The sequence below is a fragment of the Zeus faber genome, assembly GCF_960531495.2.
Source record: "Zeus faber genome assembly, chromosome: 12".
Taxonomy (NCBI): domain Eukaryota; kingdom Metazoa; phylum Chordata; class Actinopteri; order Zeiformes; family Zeidae; genus Zeus; species Zeus faber.
In genome coordinates this window covers 9,208,972-9,231,838 of record NC_137196.1, presented here as the reverse complement: position 1 = coordinate 9,231,838, position 22,867 = coordinate 9,208,972, and the positions used below count along the sequence as shown (strand labels likewise).

Here is a 22,867-nt window from a genome sequence, read left to right as displayed (position 1 = left end):
TCACCTTGACAGGGACTCACCGCAAGTCTAATCTTCTTTTGGTAATTGAGAAGGCACGATGTCATGCAAGGCGGGAAGTATGCCCCCTGCTGTTCCACAACTACAGCAACAGTCACGCAGTGACATGAGCGGCACACATTTTAGTATTTTTAGTATTTTTAGAGCTTATTGTGCGTGATCACCGGGTGTCATGACATTTCACTGCATATATGTGTGACTGTATATGTATATGTATGTGACAAATAACCTCTTGAATCCTGAATCTACACAGTGGGAAATGGTAAAAGACCCCAAATCAGCGACTTATACTCACTGAATACATTCCATTCAAAATGTGAGCTTGGGGGTAGTGGTCGTATAAGTTGAAGGAGGAAATGGGCATTTAGCTTTGGACTTTTAAACTGTTGTGAATAGAAACAAAAACAATTTCATGAAAGGAACAGAAAGGGGGGGGGGTAATGACAGGAGGCTGGATTGAGCTGTTAGTCAGGGCTGATTCCTGAACAAAGAGAGGAAGAATGGGAAAGGTGTCCACTTGGGAGTTATCCGTTCCATTCATAAGCGTGTGTGTGTGTGTGTGTGTGTGTGTGTGTGTGTGTGTGTGTGTGTCATCGTGCCCTGTTCAAACAAGGCAGCGGAGAACAATATGAGGTTGATTTAAACAAATAAATTGCAGTGGCCGTCTCTCCACTCTATAACCCGTATAAAAGAATGAGCCTCATTCCTAGTTCTAAAACAAAGACCTTTATTCGGTTCCATTTCTAACACAACATTCTGTCAAGAAAGCAGCGGCACGTAAACAATGCTGCGGTCTTTTTTATTTTTTAAATGGTGCCCATTTTGGTAAGGCCCAGTCTGCAAAATGAATAAAATATGCAGCTGAATCTGAACAAGTGAAGGGGAAAATTGGAGGTTTTATTGTATGTTGCACAGCAGATGAAAAACGCAAAAGTGACATTTATAGAAACATGAGCACCACGGTCAACCTACTTTTCTGGAGCGATTTTCCTACTGTACTCGGTGACAACGGATTCTAAATACGCAAGCGTATACAACACCCGTTTCCAAGGTAAACCGGTGAAATCCGCGCTCGTATATTGTCCTTCATGTCTAGTTTTGGAATTCTCTCTCTCTCTCTCTCTCTCTCTCTCTCTGGAACAGATGAGGAGTAGGATTAATGGAGAAATAATGGGCTGTGAGCTCATGCCGCAATGTTCTTCAGAAATAACGCCGTGCATCTCTCGCACTCTCTCGGTGTCAGTTTGACCTACCAGGTTCACAGCTGTTTGACACAAAAGGAAACGGGTCAATGGAGCATTACACACACACACACACACACAAATACACACACACACATACAAATACACACACACACACACACACACACACACACACACACACACACACACACACACACACACACACACACACACACACACACACACACACACACACACACACACACACACACACACCATAGGTGCGCTGCTTTAAGCCTTTTCAAGGACCTTTTATGGGAACTAAAGACCAATTTGTAAGAGTGTACAGTTTGACTATAGATTTGCAGTTTTCAGTCTCAAGTGCATTTAATCTGTACGCGCTTGACATGTTTTTTTTGGTGTATGTATTTGGTAATGGTGACTGAGAAGGAGTAAATGATAGAAAGAGTAGGACCAGGAAGAAGAGAGAGAGAGGGGGAAATGAGTGGAAGGCAGGCCGAGGGTCGACATGTGAAGACTCGCCTGCCCTGGCAAGACTTTCCTTCCCAATCTTTCTGCCTGTTCTTCCCTACCTCCCGCTACGACTGCGCTCATTTATTGTCTTACTGTCATTTATTGTCACAGCTTCAGCCTCGTCTCCCTCAACCACTTGCTTTTTCATTTTCCATCCTGTCCCATCTCTCTCTCTCTCTCTCTCTCTCTCTCTCTCTCTCTCTCTCTCTCTCTCTCTCTCTCTCTCTCTCTCTCTCTCTCTCTCTCTCTCTCTCTCTCTCTCTCTCTCTCTCTCTCTCTCTCTCTCTCTCTCTCTCTCTCTCTCTCTCTCTCTCTCACAGTAGCTCAAGTGAAAAAACGTCTTCTGAGACAAATGGAAACTAATTATAGGGATGCACACATGACATTTTTTCAAATTCTGGCATTCTAGCAACAATGAGATCACCGACTCTGAAGAGTCTGATTGTTCATTTTCAGGAACTGGTTGAGAAAGGAGCAATCACCAAGTTTCATAAATGGAAAATGATCTTGCTTTGAGTGTGAACATGCCACATCAGGTCGGCATCGGTTTTAGGTATTTTTATGGTATATGAGCACAGTATCGCACCCGATCACTATCTGAGCGTCCCCAAAATCAAACAGCCATAACTTACAAAAAACGTGCATGTGTGCAAAAATCAATACATAGAAATATAGCTATAGAAATATAATATAGAGATACATGCATGCATGCACTCCGGCTCCCAAAGTCACTAAATAAACAAACTCAGATTATTGCGTTGTGGAACTAGAGCGTTGCCAATAAAGAAGCACTCCATCTCTTTATATCCGTCTCTATATATCACTGCAGTTAGATTGACGTGCCCGTGGGCACAGAAACGAACAATACCAAGTCGACTCCCACCTGCACTCCAGAAATAGCACCATGGCGGAGCGGAGCGGCTTCTCGGTCTTAAATGAAGAGGCTGGCTGTTCTACTTTTAAGTTTCAGTTATGGAGCGGGAAAAAATCAAATAAAATTCTATTCTTAAACAAACAACAATGGGTGAGAAGGAAGTGCTGTCTTCAGTTCCCACACTTGAACTCAAAGGACAAATACACTGGCAGAGCAACTGTTCTATTTGTTTTAACTGACGTAGTTATTACATGAAATTATCCAAATGGGTTAATCTGTTTGTAAAGCCTTAGAAAGTAAAAAATAATGTCTATGTGAGTTCTAGAGCAGTGCACGTTTCTAAGTGTGTGTGTGTGTGTGTGTGTGTGTGTGTGTTTGATTTAGTCACCCTGCTCTCTTACCTTCAGTAATCAGTGTAATATGTGCCCTGCAGAGATCCATGAGACACCCAGATTCTACATCGCCTCCTCCTCTGTGAACACCGCTGCTCTTTCATTCCACTGTCACCAAACAGCTCATTTGATCTTAACAAAGCTGGCACTGTGATCTCTAGACATGACTTTTAATTTGCACCCTTCTCGCCCAGCTCTCACTCTGTATTCATATCTCCTCTCTCTTTATTTCTCCCTCACACGCCACACGCACGCACACGCATGCACACACACACACACACACAAACTTCTTCCCCTCATCTATCTTTCTCTATGTGTTCTCTATATCAGTCTCACATTGTGTCGCTGTATTTCTTTGCCTCTGTGCCACATATGTATACATTTTTAATTTCCTTTCATGATCCTTCTCTCTTCATGTCACTCTCTCATTCTTCTTTCCCTTCTCCTCTCACTCCTGTTCATTTATTCACACCCTTTCCATTGTCAATAGGCACCTTGTTGTGTTAACGAGGGCTTGGGGAATGTACGGTATCAACACCTAGAGCCACACAGGATAGAATATCACCTGTCTTTCTTTCTTTCTTTCATTTCTTCTTTCCTTCCTCTCATCATCTTTGACTATTAATATTTTATTGTTTTTGCACTGGCATGACAAACAGGCTCTCCAGCAGCAAAGACTGTTGGAATAGAGGATGGCACGCACATAACAATTAAAAAAAGATTTTGAGACATTTTATCCAGCACTGCAGTCCACAACAGCCAAATGTCTAGGAACTTTAGTGCCTTTTCCCGAATTGAATTCCTGGTTCTGGTTCCTGGCCAAATAGAGTCTGACAGCCCTAACAGGGCACTGTGGAGGACCACAGTGGTTGCATTTGGTTCAGTCATGTTCAGGTATGCAAGATGCAACACCATACAGCAATGGTCTTAGAAAAATAACTACTTTGTACGATACGAAAAAAGCTTGTGTGGTTTTCAATATATATATAAACAGTGAATACACACACACACACACACACACACACACACACACACACACACACACACACACACACACACACACACACACACACACACACACACACACACACACACACACACACACACACACACACACACAACCCCCCCCCCCCGTCCGGAGCTGCCGTGAAATCCAACAGAAGGCTCGATTAATGGTAAGGGGCTGAGGTAAGGCTCTTTTTGACGGCAGGTTTTTTGAACTAAGCCAGAATCTGGGAATTTAACCACCCATCAGACATCATCGGCTGCACATACAGTGGGGGGTGGGAGGGTTAAAATAAGAGTAAATTGATCATTTACACACACACACACACACACACACACACACACACACACACACACACACACACACACACACACACACACACACACACACACACAACCCCCCCCCCCCCGTCCGGAGCTGCCGTGAAATCCAACAGAAGGCTCGATTAATGGTAAGGGGCTGAGGTAAGGCTCTTTTTGACGGCAGGTTTTTTGAACTAAGCCAGAATCTGGGAATTTAACCACCCATCAGACATCATCGGCTGCACATACAGTGGGGGGTGGGAGGGTTAAAATAAGAGTAAATTGATCATTTACACACACACACACACACACACACACACACACACACACACACACACACACACACACACACACACACACACACACACACACACACACACACACACACATAAAAACCTCATTCATTTTACACTGACCTAACTGCACTACAATGTTCTCCTTTCAAGCCAGGAAGAGGGTTACATGGCCCCAGAAGCATGTAGCATCTACACTCAATGAACACTTTCTTAGGAACACTATACTAATATTGGGTAGGGCCTCCCTTTGCTCTCAAAACAGCCTCAATTCTTCTTGGCATGGATTCCATAAGATGTTGGAAACATTCCTTTCAGATTCTGGTCCATGTTGAGATGATTGCATCACACAATTCATGCAGATTTGTCAGCTTCAAATTCATGCTGCAAATCTCTCGTTTTATCACTTCCGTTCTATAGGATTCAGATCCAGTGACTGGGAAGGCCACTGAAGAATATTCAACTAAATTTCATGTTCATGAAACCAGTTTGAGACGACTTTTGCCTTGTGACATGGTGCGTGATCATGCTGGAAGTAGTCATTAGAAGATGGTAGATTGTGGCCATGAAGGGATGCACATGGTCAGCAACAATACTCAAATAGGCTGTGGCATTCAAGCAATGATTGATTGATGTTAACAAAGTGTGCCAAGAAAAAAATCCCCACACTATTACACCACCGCAACCAGCCTGGACATTCATGCTGTTGGTGCCAAATTCTGACCCTACCATCTGTGTGCCAGAAATTGAGATTTATCAGACCAGGTTACGTTTTTTCCAGTCCTCAACTGTCCAGTTTTGATGAGCCTGTGCCCACTGCAGCCTCAGCTTGCTGTTCTTGGCTGACAGAAGTGGAACCTGACGTGGTCTTCTGCTGTCGTAGCCCATCTGCCACAAGGTTCAACGTGTTGTGCAGTCTGAAGCTGCTTTTTACACATGCAACTCCGGACAATATCCGGATAATCAGGTCCGGACATTGTCCAGAGTTACCCTTTCACACATGCAGCTCACACCCGGAGATTGTCAGCTGCTTTTAGACTACCTGAAAATACTCCAGTTAGTTTAGAAGTGGAGCGGAGCCTGGGTAGAGCGTGCAGGAGGCAGGACATGACGCAATAATGCCGTGGAGTTCAAGCACACCCAATATGGTGGACTTTTTGGCGTTGATACTCCATATATTTGGACATATTATAAATGAATGCGTGCAAAGAAATATAAAGGAAAGCAGAAAGGAATACGAAGCAGCTACACTCTGTGCACGAAGATCCACATGAAGGTAAATATTTGCCGCATGATTTGCCGCTTCAACACACAAGACTCCCACTCACTCACTGTGAATGCACAGGACAATCACCTGCTCTGTTCACACATACAGCTCAATCGGACATTACGCAGACTTTGTACTAGGGTGCTAAAATCCGGGTAATGTCTGCTTCAAATGATTCAAATATTTGTGTTTGGGTAATTCATGGATATTTCAGGGCTGCAGTGCATGTGTGAAAGCAGCTTGGGATGTTTTTCTGCTCATCACAATGGTACAAAGTGGTTATCTTAGTTACCATAGCCTTACTGTCAGCTCGAACCAATCTGGCCATTCTCCGTAGACCTCTCTCATCAAAAAGGTGTTTCCGTCTGCAAAACTGATGATCACTAGATGTTTTTTGTTTTTCCACACCATTCTGAGAACTCTAGAGACTGTTGTGTGTGAAAATTCCAGGAGATCAGCAGTTATAGATATACTCAAACCAGGCCGTCTGGCACCGACAATAATGCCACGGTCGAAAACACTGAGATCACATTTCTTCTGATGGTTAATGTTAATGTACAACCCGAGTGGCCTTTTCAGGGCCCTCCGACACAGAGACAGGCAGAGTTGCAAACACACCAGTTTATTGTAGAGAGTGGCAAGATGTAACAAGCTGGGAGCAAATGGACACGTCATGACAGAGACTCTCCTTGTATGAGGATGGGTGATTTATTTGATGCTCCTTGATTTCTCTGACGAGCAATAGGCAAACGGCCACCATGATCCCGGGCCCAATTATCTAGACCAAAGACAGGTGTAGCTGCTTAAACCACACCACCACCACAGCAAACATTAACTGAAGTAGCTGACCCGTATCTTCATGATTTTATGCATTGCACTGCTCCCACACGATTGGCTGATTAGATAACTGCATGAATAAGTAGGTTTATAGATGTTCCTAATAGAAGTAAGCACCTGTGTGTGTGTGTGTGTGTGTGTGTGTGTGTGTGTGTGTGTCTCTACTAAGTGTGGGCACTAGCGAAGGAACACTGATGACTATATAGAGTATAAAGAGTACTAGCACAGCAAAATAGCACAGGGAGCCAAATCAGGGAAGAAGAGAGCAAAGTGTGACCGATTGCGCCTGGGGCTACCAGCTATGCTAGACTAAAGCGCTCACCTACTGACCCAGATATCACAGAGCCAGCAGTTAGGAGTGTTTACTTAGCTCAGCACTAGCTCGCAAACCGCCCATCTGCCGCTGGAAAGCTGGGTTATGCGAGCAGAATACACACACACACACACACACACACACACACACACACACACACACACACACACACACACACACACACACACACACACACACACACACACACACACACTAGATGTTTCGGGGAAAGGAGTTGACCTAAAGAAACTGGGACTGAGTTTAGTTTTAGCTTCACATTGTAAACAGACAAACAGTCCCCCAACGCTCCCCACATAGGACAACAACTACACTGTCAAACTTTCGTTGTGATGCAACATTTCCCCGCATGACTTTGACAAAGTTTGTGCTGGATGGAATTGATCGATATGACCAAACGGAGCGAAACCTAGCTGGCTCTGTGTGACTAACCCGACGCCACACTACTCTGGGTGTAACAGGCGTTTCGCTTGAGAAAAAGTGTTTATGTTCACCGCAACGTATGACTCTTCTCGGGAGCGCCAGGGAACTGGGCATGAATGGATCCCTATGTTCCGCCGTTCTGGGTGAAACAGCAGAGTGAAAACAGGAGCAGGGCCTGAGCGGCAGCTGGCTGAGGTCTGACTTGGAGAGTTTAAGGTCATGAGATGCAGACTAAACAATGGAGAAGGAGAGAATGTCAGCTTTACGGAGGATTCAACTGGGTCACTTCACCTTGACAGATATCCTGGAATGCAAGTTATGCATGGCTCAATGGTTATGACTACGACTAGAAAGTCCTGTGTTAAACCTTGCCAGCGACATGTGGGGCGTATCAGTTTTCTTGAGGGAGTGTTGGCGGGCCGGTATTCTTTTGGGTTTCCTTCATAGTTCAGACAGATTGTACTGGGGGACGGGTACTCTTCAAAGTGGGTAGAGTTTACTTAGATTCACTTTCCAACTCTGCGGCAGAAGGAGAAAATATCTTAATCTATCTTTCTGTCTGTTCCACATCATGCCCACACGTTCCCATGGCCCTGATGCCACTTTACTGTCCCGTCGTATGCACCCACCCACTCTCCCACTGCCTCACTTCTCTCTCCTCCCTTGCTCTCTCCCAATTGTAACCGCCTTCCTCACTCAGTTTGGTACTCGTACATATTTCATTCGACTTTTACTGGGGCCTCTCGTTCAGTGTAGCCCGCCCTCCCGACACTCCATCTCCCTCTGCAAGGACACACACACAAACAATTGTATAGTACTACTGTTCTGCTACAGAGTAAAGATTGGCATGGTCTTCCAGTGAGCCTGGCCGTGCTTTCTGAGATGGTGATTTCTTGGCACTGCTCTCTGATGCTCCCAAATTGTGTATTTTGATTAAAGAAGTTAGAAGGAATAACCAGCGAAACAGTTATGAAAGCCTAATTAAAACTACCGCACAGATTTTTGTTCGTACTATGAAAAACGCTTTGTTATGTTCAGTTTTAACTTTCGGCCTTCCTGCTGACCCACAACAAGAAAGCGAGCACCAAGAAATAGCATCAGAATCTGCAGTGACTGCGACCATAGTAACTCTACTTGAATCATTCCCAGTCACTTTCCTTGTGGCTGTATTATTTCCTGCCAGTGTACTATCCAGTACTCCATAACCCAAAGGTTTGTGCTGTTTTGTATTAAGTTAAGGGGTTCAGTTGTGTTTTGGTTAGGTGAAGTGCAGCACTAAAAGCTAGAACGTCTTTCATCACTTGACGTGACACGGGACCAGGTCTTGTTTTGGAAGGCAAAGTTTATTTCTAGGGGAGGGTGGTGACAATTTGCGGCGTCTTCGACGCAGTGTTTTCGAGCAACAGAACTAGAGTACAACAGAATTACACATTCAGAGCGGAGGCTCAGACAGCTCCCATTGCAGTCAATCAAAGCACACCTAATTGACACATTTATAACGGCGAACGACGAGCGAACTTGTGTGTTATTCTAGGGATGGATACTCCCCTAAATTACATTGCTGTGTAGCAAGATGATAACAGACGGGTGCATGCGGCATGCATGCACGCATGCACACACACACACACACACACACACACACACACACACACACACACACACACACACACACACACACACACACACACACACACACACACACACACACACACACACACACACACAGTGAACAATGACATCTTGACACAAAATATCAAAATAAATTAGTTGCAGATTGTGCCTGTCGTGGAACAACAGTGCAAGATACATCGTTGAGCCAGAGCAAACAGGAAGTAATTCTATTCTGCTCTGTAGACTTCTTCATGAGTCTTAAAGGGCTTGAACTCTGAACAATTAAAAAATAATCTCCAGGTTAATGCAGTTTTGGCCTCATCTTTTTACTTCTCTGATGATTTCACAAGCCAAAACTATTATGGTGTGCCACACTTTAGACATCTTCCAAAAGCATGTCTACACTTCAAATCTTGGGCGTCGAAGTGACGAGCAGCTCCAGTACACTGGTGGTGTACATTGGTAATGATGAGAACAGTAGACTGGTGTCCCCAAGGAAACAGGGCCTACATAAATATGTTATTGGTATGTAGTAGCCATATTGTTTTCTCTGCACACGGGGACAACTCCAAAACAATCCAGTAGTGATTTCTCATATTAAGGCCTCTCATACTGAGCGATTACTGGACAAATGCAAGTGGGGCTTCCTGATAAAAACACGCGCACGCACGCACGCACGCACGCACGCACGCACGCACGCACGCACACACACACACACACACACACACACACACACACACACACACACACACACACACACACACACACACACACACACACACACACACACACACACACACACACACAAATACCCAGCCCCACAGTAGAATTGCATTCTTGGCATGCTGCGCTCCTCTGAGCTTGGACAGTCTGGTCAGGCCGTCTGTCTCTAACTGAACACACACAAACTCTGTCTGATAGTCATTAGTTAGGCTGAATCATTGCCCTAGTGATAGGGAGTGATGTGTGTGTGCGTGTTTGAATGCAATATACATGAGTGCCAAGCGTTCTTAAGTGCTAGAAAACAGACCTGTTATAGGGCACAGACACCATACTCGCCAACAGTTTGAACATACTTGACCCTGTTGTATTCATTTTAGACCTCACCATCCATTCACCCACACACGAAAAAGTAAAGTCAAGCCTTAGAGTTACAAAGAACAGTGGCAACTTTTCCATTCGTGAGCAATTTAGAAAGCAGACAGGCAAACACTCCATCCGTCATACACACACACACACACACACACACACACACACACACACACACACACACACACACACACACACACACACACACACACACACACACACACACACACACACACACACACACACACACACACACACACACACAGATTTCACACTCAGTCTTTTAAAGGCCAGGCAACGCCAGCTGCAGCTAACTTAATTGAAGCCGTTACTCTATGATATTATTACACAGACTGTAAGCATAACCTGCTTGCCAACTCTGGAACAGAGCGAGAGAGAGCAAGAGGGAGGGGGAGGGAGAGAGCGCACCATGGCTATTAATTTAATCTCTGAATGAATCTCAAGATGTCTTTCTTCATCCTGTGTTCCAGGGAGGGAATCAACGACAGAGAAATAATAATAAATAACAAAGTCTTATTGACCATTAATGACTCCTGACTCTGTCTCAATTGAATTATGAATACAATTAATTGGCTCATACAGTATGCTATCTTCTGATATGAGGCTTGCCGCTGTGTATGTCAAACCGGCAGCCAATAAACCTGGTGAAAAAAAACCAATTGAATGTTGGAGACCAGGCCTGCGTCTTTGCTTCTATAGTGCACATATATAAATATTTATGCATTTTAAGAACAGACATTTGTCCTTTTCTACGTCACCCTGCTATTTTGTATTCCCGTTTGCACACCTTGATGGTGTCTATTTCTCTATCCTCCCTCGATACGCATATGGCAAAACGTGCTTTTAGACACACTTTTAGCACCCTTGCTTATTCTTACCCTATTTCGCTAAAAAGCCACCTATCAGGACAGGCGTTTCAACCCTCACGCTCCTCCACACATTAGGCTTGGCAAGGCACCTCTTCAAACAGTCAAAACACATTTCACAGCACCCCGCTATATGGAGCGTTTTAGAGCGATAGGGGGGGTTTGAGCCGGCGGAAGGACGAGGTGGCCCAGCTCGTCCGGAGCTGCCGTGAAATCCAACAGAAGGCTCGATTAATGGTAAGGGGCTGAGGTAAGGCTCTTTTTGATGGCAGGTTTTTTGAACCAAGCCACAATCTGGGAATTTAACCACCCATCAGACATCACTAGCTACACATACAGTGGGCGGTGGGAGGGTAAAATAAGAGTAAATTGATCATTTACACACACACACACACACACACACACACACACACACACACACACACACACTTCCTCTGACTCACCTCACATCCTACTTACAGACACACGTAATGCCAACTCTTGGTAAATTGGAAGAAAACACAGACACACACACACACACACACACACACACACACACACACACACACACACACACACACACACACACACACACACACACACACATACACATACACATACACATACACATACACATACACATACACACACACACACACATACACATACACATACACATACACATACACACACACACACACACACACACATTTTTAGAGTCAGGCAGGATGTAAACCAGGTTAAAGGCAAACTACAGGCAACGCCTTTGCATCACTATTACAATTAGCGATAAAGAAAACAGATACTGTCGAAAGTGACTATAGTTACTATCTGGGTTTGTTGATTTTTATATGGATACCTTTTCTTTTGGACTGAATACGAGTGCAGAGTACTCACTCTTGGCTGCTTGTTGATACTGAGTACTGACAGGAATACTGAATTCTTCAGTTACAATAATATTAATATCGGTGCATCTCAATGGATTTGCCATCAAAAGGAACGTCCCCAGATTTTCTAAGAATATTAGAAAATCTGGGCACATTCCTTTTGATGACAAATCCATTGAGTCAGCTATCTATATTATAGATAGCTGATTCAATAGATTTGTCATCGAAAGGAATGTGAGGGGGAAAGAATGGCCATGGTCAAGAGGAATGCCAGCTTGGATAATCATATGTAACTTTTGCCAAGTTTTGAGCAATGTGGAACTCTGGTATTGCAGCAAGGAGTGCCTTGACATTAAAGTGACATTAAAACCTTGAATGCACAAAATACTTGACATGACCTATAACTTCATTGCTCTATTACATTCCATTTAGTTTGATTGTGATTCAAATTTAACTGCAGTTAACCACAGAATCAAAACTTTAAATATAAGGGGAGAAAAACAGCCTTTGATGATGGGTTACACTGCTTTTGTAACCTGGAAGAGCAGGAAAACTTCAAAGCGCTTTTAAAGGAAGAATTGCTTGGAAACAAGAAAGGTGGGGGTAGCTGGTCAAAGAGAGACACAGTGAGACAGGGTTTCCTTCAGGAACAGACCAAAACACAGCATGTTGTGAAATCAAATAAGAGGAGGGAACCAGGGAGAGCACCAGTCTGATCACAAGCCTGTTTTCATAACACTTTCCCTTCCTAAGGCAGGAGGGGAAGAGAGAGAGAGAGACACACAGAGAGCAGACAGAGATGTTATCTTCTAACCTGCTGGAGGAGTGACTCAGTTTAGTTGGATTTTATATCAAAGCTAACAGTTTAATGGAAGAAAGAGGGCCATATGATGTTACTCAACAACCGAAACGGCAGAAACCAAATCAACACATCGAAACAGGCAACATGCCGTGGCATCACTTCCTGCCGAGTTCACACACCAGGGCGGTAAAGAGAATTTGCTTATTTTCACAAGTTACCCCAGGGCCAGTTTGGGAACAGGCGGAGATGCCAGTTAGACAGACGCTGCGAGGGGTCAGTCAGAGACCAAGCTTCAGTGAGGTCATTTCACCTGGGAGTGGCATTGTTGTTCACCCTAAGGACCAGTCAGTCATCAACTATCAGTGTTTGGCTCCATCTGGCCTTTCAAAGAGTCAGCATCTGTTTGCCTGTCTGTCTCTATCATTGTCTATTTGTCACTGTCTAACCTGCCAATCTGTCTGTCTCATCTGCCAATCTGTCAAAAATGCTTTTGTCTATGTGTATCTATGTGTATATGTGTATATGAACTATAGGTTCAGTTCCGTTTGCCTTTTCAATGTGTTGCTAAAGTCCAACATTGGTGTTATAGTTTTTAAAGATTTAAAAATTAAACCAAGAATAACTAAAAAGATAGGAAAATCCCAGATACACATATTGAAAAGGGTAAAGACGCCCCTGATAACAACAACACAGACAAACATTTAGTTTGCAAACAGTTTAGATAGAGTACTTACGATCCAAACCGTTGATATACTTCATGGTGATTTCACAATGTCCCCACACAGCGCTGACGATGGGATACAGCTTCCTGCCTTTCAGCCCTCTGAATGCCACTCCCAGGTACTGTCCATCTACCATAAAGCTCAGCGTTCCATCATCCATGTCCAGTATCACCAGCAGGGAGTCTGGCAGTGAGAAGGCCTCCTCGGGCTCCAGAAACCCGGGGTATGAGGGCAGCGCGCTGTGCGCCCGGTTCTTACTGTCGTGGTAGAGCCGGTTCCGGCCCAGGTCCCAGCCCCATGACTCAGAGTCCGACCCCACCAGTGCTGTGTACCCCACTGAGTGAAGCGGAGCATCTGCCGTGGCCACACCCACCACGGCATGCGTGCCCCGCTGGCGGGTGGGCCAGTGAACCCTCCAGACGTGGAGGCCCCGTGTGTAGCCCACCCGGCCGCGGATGCAGTCGGTGCTCTGGGCCACCGGGTGGCGGTGGAAGGTGAACTTGTCATCCTCCTTGATGAAGACATTAAGTGAGCGGTCTTCGGGGTTCCAGGCATGCCGCAGCTGCATCTCGGGGCCGGCGCAGGGCATGTCCAGGAGCAGGTCCAGCCGGGTGGGCTTGGAGAAGTCCAGACCCCTGAGCTCCGGGTGACGCCGGCGGTGGGCTGAGGGCCGGTAGGACGGGGAGCCGCCTCCGCTGCTGTCCCCGCGGCCATCCACCGATTTGATCCCCCCGGAGATCTTCTGGCCCATGGCTGGGGTGCTGGAGGGAGGGTAGGAAGGGAAGGAAGGGGAGGGGATGGGGTTGGGTGGTGGCGGAGCGGGTGGGTGCAGTTGTGGCGGGGCCCCTGGCGTTACCTCATCAATGCAGCCGGGTAGAGCCGAGCGTTCCCGCTGGGGGGTTGGCAGGAGGGGCACAAAGGAGGAGGAGGCGGCGAAAACCCAGGAAGCACACAGTCTGGTTTCATGCCAAAAATAACTCCACAAGGACGGAGCTGTAACACCTCCTGTGGGGCAGGGAGAGAGAGAGAAGACAAATAAACAACAGGCAGGCGGTTATGAACTGCTTTGATGCCTAGGCACAACCTTTAATAGACAGGAAACGGACTGCCGGATTATATTAAAAGGAGAATGACATGTCCATATCCGCTGATTGATGTTACATGTTGGTTACATGTGCTGCATATTTGCTATCGCACGGTTGAACTTAAGTTGATTACTGACAGTTCAGCCTAAATGTAATTCTTAATATATGTCTTTCTGTTAGGTTTTTGGTTTTGTTTGCAACAGTCTTTATGCTTGTATTTTAACAATTGTGGTGTTTACTTTTTACTGTTAGGGAGATATGAGACATCTGAAAGTATTACAGATGAAAAAAAGTGTTTTTGACTAACTCTAGCTTATTAAGCATAATGTTTATTTATACACGCTGTCCCTATCCTATGATAAACAATGTGACTAAAGTTCAATACATGGTACTACAGGGTCATGTAGAGTGAGATTATTACAGTACTTTTTCCAAATAAAACCCCTTCAATTATTTCTGACCTGATATTGTGATACATTTGTGTGATCATTAATTTACATAACTATCACAATGTGCTGATGCACGGATGAGAATACAGGCGGCGAGAACTCAGAACCACCTGAAGTGTCTGCCCAGCCGCTCTGCAGCTGCTCTAACTTCATCTCTTCTTCCCTCTTGCTCAGATTGCTTTCACTTCAGAAACAGAGACCGTAGGTCATTTGTCGCTTATTAACTGTGACCAACGGTAGTTTAAATCAGCCAAAGCAAATCTGACAGATCTCGATGGTTACTGTAAAGTAAACATGAGTGTGAAGTGAAATCAACCGTTAAAAGTTGTTCAATGTATGATAATATATATTATTATAAATATTTTTTTCATAACTGGCCCGTTATATATAGAGGCATGGAAAATTTATTCCATGGGCTATTTGCGTTTTTTGCCCTCCCAAATGGAAAGAATTGAATATTTCCCATGTGCTAAATAATTCATTGCATGAGGTAACAATAATATCAAAATGACTACCCTGTCCTATTATACAGACCCAAAAAGAAAGAAAGAAATCAGGAAAGAAAAGAGAAAGAAGGAAAAAATGAGATGAATGGTATCAGGTGCTGGCTGTGTTTGTGAGGAACAAAGGAGAGGAAAACCAAACCGCAAGACCAAACCGAACACTCTGGCGCGCGCGCACACACACACACACACACACACACACACACACACACACACACACACACACACACACACACACACACACACACACACACACACACACACACACACACACACACCTGAGCTAGTTGTACAGTATCGCCTCATTTTCAGAGAAGCTGGCGCACTCTCATTTAAATAATGTAATTTTAATGAGCTGTTTTTGGAGTGCAGCCTGACTTTGCAAAAGTATCGAGACAACAGGAAGAAAACAAAGAAAAACAAGTAATAATTCATGTCCACTGCCGGGTGTAATAGAGTACACAGAGTTTATCGACTCTGGAGAGAGCTTTGAGATGAGAGGGTTTGAAATAGCGCTTTCTAGCTGCTGCTTTGTTATCTGAAATTTGCTCAGTTGCTAAAGCGGCTATTTATTGTCAAGCGTCAATGACACACACACACACACACACACACACACACACACACACACACACACACACACACACACACACACACACACACACACACACACACACACACACACACACACACACACACACACACACACACACTCTTCCAGGAATGACATCTGGAGCTTCCTGTTCACAGGGAAAAGAAACGGTCTCACGTCAGCCAGACAGGGAAGTTAGTGAGTCAACTCTCCGTCTGTCTCATCTATTTCCCACTCACCTCCAACGCAACCACCACACAAGCATCACCACGCAACCAGTTTATTGCTGCATATAGTAAGCCGCAGTGTGTTTTTTGTGTCAGCTGCCTCGTCTGACGGTACTGTGGAGTTCAATTGTTCGGTTTAGGTGATGACAAAGGCTTTACTGCGTCACATGCATGTGCTACCTTTAACATGGACTGGATCAAATACTTCTCAGCGTGGAGACTGCAAATATAACCAATGATTGGGCACTGTCATGACAAACTCAACAAGACAACATTCAACTGAAGCCTACACATGTTTACAAGATGGCCAACTTAAGATTCAAATCCTGCCTTATGCTGTGTGGTCACCTTTATTTACTAAATTACTTCTTTTGTTGTTTTTTCCTGCCGCAAACAAAAGCAGGAGGACGGAACGCAAACCGAGTTGTGTCTTTTAAAGGTTGGTCAGCACATCTCACAAAAGTATTTGGACAAAAGGATCCATCTCCATGTCTAGACTGCAGGGCTATTTTGTGAACAGCAAAGTACAATAATGTACACTAAAATATACAGAGACAGAAACACAAATACTCTCATAAAGACAGTTTGCCAGCTAACAACTCAGTGACATCGTCTTACGGTATTTATTTAGCTCTTCTCTAAACATTGTACTTTAAGTCTATGTGTGTGTTTGTGTGTGTATGTGTGTGTATGTGTATGAGAGCCTAAGGCCATGCAGTCATCCTAAGATCCAGAAGGCCACAAGAGAAGTAGGGTTACGAGGGATAGAGGGCTTGAGAGACAGGAAAACCAACACAAACACACACACACACACACACACACACACAATCTCTCTCTCAATGAGGTCATGGCAGCTGGCAGGCAGTGTTTGCCACCTTTGAGTTCAACCCTCAGGAAGAGCGATTTCAGTGGGTGGATGCTGATATACACACCAGCACAAGACACACACACCAACAAACACACAACAGTTGGATTACGTTTCATGGTGGTTAGTAGGTGGGTTAGGGATGGATGCCTCATGGACGATTACAGAATTAACACTTTCTACTGTCAGCCAAAGAAAACACAGTATTTAACACTGTGCTGCTCTAGTGCTGTGTGCCTGTGTGTGACTGTATTTGTTTCAGCCTCCGCTGGTCCAGCCTGGTGGAGCATTTGCAGGACAATCAGGTCCGGTGCACCATCATCAAGGGGCCACTTGACCTTTGACCATGCATTGTCATGGTCACTGTTGCATGGTAACCTCTCCGGGAGTGTCGGGTGGGGGGGTTGGCTTTTGCATGTCAGCTGCAACAGGGACCCATGGCAGATGGCATCTGCTGTTTACTTTCCCTCCTCTCTCCTCCAACTCTTTCATTCTCACTCTCGAGCGCTACACTGTGTGATTTACAGCTCTCCCGCTGCCCCTCCATCACTGCACGTCTCTCTCTCTCTCTCTAGTTTTCAACCTCTCTCCAACCCCCCACCCACCTACCCCCCCATCTCTGTGCTATCCCCATATCTCTCCAACTCCCAGGCCAACTGCTGCCAGGTCATTTAGAGAGAGGCTCCTCTCCTCCGTCATCCCTTCTGCTTTCCATTCAGCAGGGGCAGACAGGTATGGCCCTTGGAAGGGACCGAGGAGCATATGGTGCCACACACACACACACACACACACACACACACACACACACACACACACACACACACACACACACACACACACACACACACACACACACACACACACACACACACACACACACACACACACACACACACAGAGAGAGAGACAGCAGGTGAGGCCTTGCTTTGAGCTGGGTTAAAGCGTGAGTGCGTAGATATCAAATAAGCCAGCCGCTTCACCTGGGAATGGAGAGGAGGGTGGAAGGAGTCAAGATGTCAAAGGGGCCAAAGGAAACAGCAGGGAGGGAGGGACTGAGAGAATGGAAAAAAGAAATGATGGAAGAAAAAAAAAAAAAACATAGAATGAGAAGGCAAAGACAGACAGAATTGAAGCAGAAAAAAAAGGACGAAGAAAGGACAACAAAAGACACAGACAGCAAACAAAACAGCAAAGTTGTGTAGGGGAAAAAATATTAAAAGGGATAAATAATAAATAAAAATAAGGCATATCATGAAAAGTTTTGAGAGAGCAGAACAAAGGGGGGCGAGGCGAGATAGACAACCGCGTACGTACACCTGCTGAGCGAACTTTATTTGGGTCCCTTCCGCACAACCTCAACTCCCACAGTGTTAAACTGTGTGTGTGTGTATGTCTAAGTGTGTGTACAGGCTGCAGGGTGTGCTTATGTGTCTGTGGACGTATTTGTGTCAAAGAGAGACAGAATGAGAGCAAAAGGGGAATTGATAGACAGTGTTAGGGTCTGTAAGATGTTTTTTCCATAAGGAGGGGTGGAGATAGAAAGATCATCTCTTTGCCTCACAGACTGATTTTTTATTCAAATCTGTCCACAAGCTTTAATAAGACACACACACACACACACACACACACACACACACACACACACACACACACACACACACACACACACACACACACACACACACACACACACACACACACACACACACACACACACACACACACAGAGAGAGAGAGAGAGAACTGCTCAGGAACCTTTTGCTCAGTCTGTGCCACCCTGAGTGCACGGGACGTCTGTCGGCTTTTCCACAGAAAATGCGACGGCAGCGTGACAAGGCCTTCAGAGCAGGATCCAAAACGCAATGTTTAGCCTCCATATATGACTCACAGCAGCCGTGTTTTCCATTTGATGCTGAACCGGATTTGCCATGTGAGTGTCTGCATTGCCCTGTGTGTGTGTGTGTGTGTGTGTGTGTGTGTGTGTGTGTGTGTGTGTGTGTGTCACGAACACACCCTGTGATCCACCAGACCCCATAGACAGTCCACTCACCAAGACTAGACAGAAAGTCGCCTTGCCTTGAAATGTGTGGGGAGGTAGGATCCTTCACACTTCACACAGAAGTTATGATCATCTGCCATGTCAGAAATCACTGAGGTCACAATCAGGTCTCAGTACCGCTAAATCAAAGAGTTAACGGGGCACTGATTGATAGATGTGCGTGCGTATGTGAGCTTTCTTCAATGTCACAGCAAGAGCGAGCTCCCAAACCTGGTTATGACCAAGGGTGCATGGCTCCACTGGAAATATGAAGCCACGATATGTTGAGTGCCTCTGGCAGCTCTTTCCAGAGCAACGTTAAACCCCTACCCACAGTAATGCAAGAGCATGGCGGACTTCCGAAAACAAGCATTATTTGTCTTCATATACTCTGCGGATATCGACAAAAAAACAACAAAAAAAAACAACTTCTACCCTAAAAGCAAATGTATAATGGGAACACTGCTGGCTTCCAGTGCCGGCTAAACTCAGTAAACCACCTCAAATTTAGATTTTTCTAGTGTTGGGAGGATGTTCAAAGTTTATCATTGGCATGTAAAACGAGGGTTGTCTACAGCATGCCTGCATATAGCCTAAAGTCTGCTATAGACTTTAAACATCATTAATGTACCCTGAAATGCCAATCAAAAGGCACATGATTGCATAAAATATATAAATAAATATAAAATAAATATTTCATCAATGTAAACAATTTGGTTGGTCTTTAAAATGATTTCGTTTTTTGCCTTCAGTTGATATTGGCGTGGTTAATCTTTAAAGGCATTCAATCCATATTTGGAGTTCTGCAAGACAAACAGACTTGGACAGCGATCCATGCACTGGAAGCTCCACACTCTGGGGCGCAAGTTCCCAGCTGAGTGGAAAGAGCGCCTCTCCCTCCCCGCCAACTCAGAATCACTGAAGTCAGTGATCCTTTGAAATCCTGTAAAAGACTGACGACCTATTCATAGGCGCAGCCTAGGTAGCTCCTTGCAACACAACCCGTTCCATTTTGTTCCACAGGACTGAGCGCTTTAAGATGGAACAGAGCCAAATCCAAAATCCAAATCTGACCCGGTCAGAAGGTCCAGAAGTTCAGCAGTCTCTGTCCTCGCCGAAAGCAAAGCGAGTTCATCTTTCCATGCAGTCCATTCAACTTTCAGGCATCGTATGTCTGCATGCTCCACAACAATGGTCCTGCCAACATGGAGGAGGTTGACTCCATATGTTGGATATCAATATGTCCTCACTGTATTGAATAACATCAGTCAAGACAAAGACTTTTTCAGTAGGATAGTTTGTAGGGTTTTTTTGTTTTTGTTTTTTTTAAACCAAATCACCTTTTTTCCAAGTGTATTTCACTAGATCAACAAAGTCACTTTCACACATGTAGTCTATCCTTGAAATCCGGAACATTGCCTGCATGGGGTCATGTGTGAATGGGAGCAGGGATCGATATTCCGGGAAATCTGTTCCGGAAGCGGAACCAGGCTGGGTCAGCTCGGCTCTTCCTATAGGCAAGCTAGGCAGTCAGTCGCCTAGGGTGCCATCCCGAGGCGCGGCGCGGAGAGGGAGTGATCGGGGCAAATTTTGTGCACCTGTCTCCGTGACCTAAAATGACTGCTCAGCTTGAAGATTCTCTGTTGACTGACTGGTTTCCAACTGATGAATAGAGTTTCAAGGGGCAGCGCTAGATGCGGCAATTAAGATTTTTCATGGCTAATTGCGATTGCCGTTTTTTGTTTTTTTTACAAGTGGGGCGATTCCGACAATCACATTTTTTGCAAATGTCTATACATTTTTTGTGCAGTGTTTCAGTAGAAATGTCTTATTTTTTATAAAAATGTTGCACACATACTTACACATACATCCTCTTTGTGCGCACACACACACACACATGCAATTCATGTTAGATAATCCATTTGTGTACCTTTTAGTTCAAACAGACTGCCATCTCGTTCCACATAGGTGAAATTAATTTCCACTGGGGGCGGAATGTGCCAAAGCCAGACATAAACTCCACCGGCTGCGATAGAAATGGGATGTCAAAATACAGCCAGGGATTCCAGACCCGTGTTTGGAAATTTTTAAACAGTTGTCTATTCGTACCTCACCCGCCCCCCCCCTTTCTAGATTGATCTTTTCCCCTCCTTTCTCTGATGACGTCTTTCCTGTTGGCCAGGTCCTCCCTAATTATTCCTCTTCGGCTCCCTCCCCAACTTCTCCTCATCTTCTCTACCCTTCTCCCTCTTTTCTCGCTCTCCTTTGTCCTCCTAATGTTCCATTGTTGCCGTTCTTTCCGTATACCCTCCCTCACTATCTCTTTAACGGCGCTAGAAACAAACAAAATTTGTGGATACTGGAAGGTAAAAACTACGTCACGTTGGACATCAAATTAACTTCTGGCTCAACACGCTCAAAACAAGGATGTAAACACATGGAAAAGCACGCAGAGTTAAACAAACACACACACGAGCTAAGCCTTACAGATGGATGAAATTCATTGATCACTTTTATGTGGTCAGATAGATCATACAGAGTGGTGTGTCACACACACACACACACACACACACACACACACACACACACACACACACACACACACACACACACACACACACACACACACACACACACACACAGAGAGTGCACCAGTTCATCTTCCCCCGCTGCATGGGTACTTTAAAGTATTCACAGTAGCCTTAAGGGAACAGCATTAGCGCAGCAGTGATAGAGAACCCCCTTTCCAACACCCACATAAACCTATTCATCTCCCTCACAAGCACACACTACCACAGCTTACTGTGTACACACGTGCGTAAACACACATGTGCGTACACAGTAGGCCGTGGTGGTGTAGTTCATTATGGTCTTGGTGGGGGTGGGGGATACAGCGATAGATTCAGATGGCAGATTCAAAGCCACAGGACGCCAGCACTAATGAAACCGAATCAAATTCTGGCTGCAGAGACAGACACACACACACACACACACACACACACACACACACACACACACACACACACACACCTTATTTGTTCAGTCATTGCAAGCGTTTCGGACCACAATTCAGAATTTTGTGGATATATAAGCTCTCTTTTTGGCCATATCTTTCTCTCTCTCTTTGTCTCACACACTCTCTTTCTCTGTCTCACTCTCTCCCCATGACGTTGAATTAAATGTTTTCTCTCCAAAGAGGAACAAGGCGTCCTGTGCCAGGACATTTCCCTGGGAATAGCACATACGCACATCACAAGCTGGAGGGGCGGACTGGATGGGGGGACGGGAAAATCCGAAAAGGATGAGAAATCACCTAGTGTTGGCAAACTGTCTGAGATACGCAGAGAAAACTCACATGGGGAGAAGAAAAGATGAGGCTGGGTGTCGGGGCTGGGGTAATTATAGAAATCAAGAAACCATATCAACGAGAGAGAAGCAACACACACAAGATAAGAGACAGAGGGAGATAGAGAGAAACAGAATAAGAGACAGACAGAGAGATATAGGTGAAAAGAAAAGAGAGAGAGACAGGGAGAGAAGGAGAGAGGGGGAGGTTGCCAACTGACAAAACAAAGGGGATAAAGTCAGCAAAGGCGATCTGCTATCTCTCCAACCCAGGTCCGACCAAACGAATACAAAACCAAACACCACACACACACACACACACACACACACA

At 45.0% G+C, this 22,867-nt stretch overlaps 1 protein-coding gene across 3 annotated transcripts in view; it reads right to left on the bottom strand.

Annotated features, from left to right (window-relative positions):
• Positions 1-22,867, bottom strand: part of LOC307237841 (SPRY domain-containing SOCS box protein 4-like) — a 62,969-nt gene that overhangs the window by 22,496 nt on the left and 17,606 nt on the right. For all 3 annotated transcript variants that reach the window (XM_080010615.1, XM_080010616.1, XM_080010617.1), the window contains one exon: positions 13,448-14,440. In XM_080010615.1, the coding sequence (XP_079866741.1) occupies positions 13,448-14,186 (739 nt within the window). In that variant the 5' untranslated portion in view covers positions 14,187-14,440. The remainder of the gene's footprint in view (positions 1-13,447; positions 14,441-22,867) is intronic.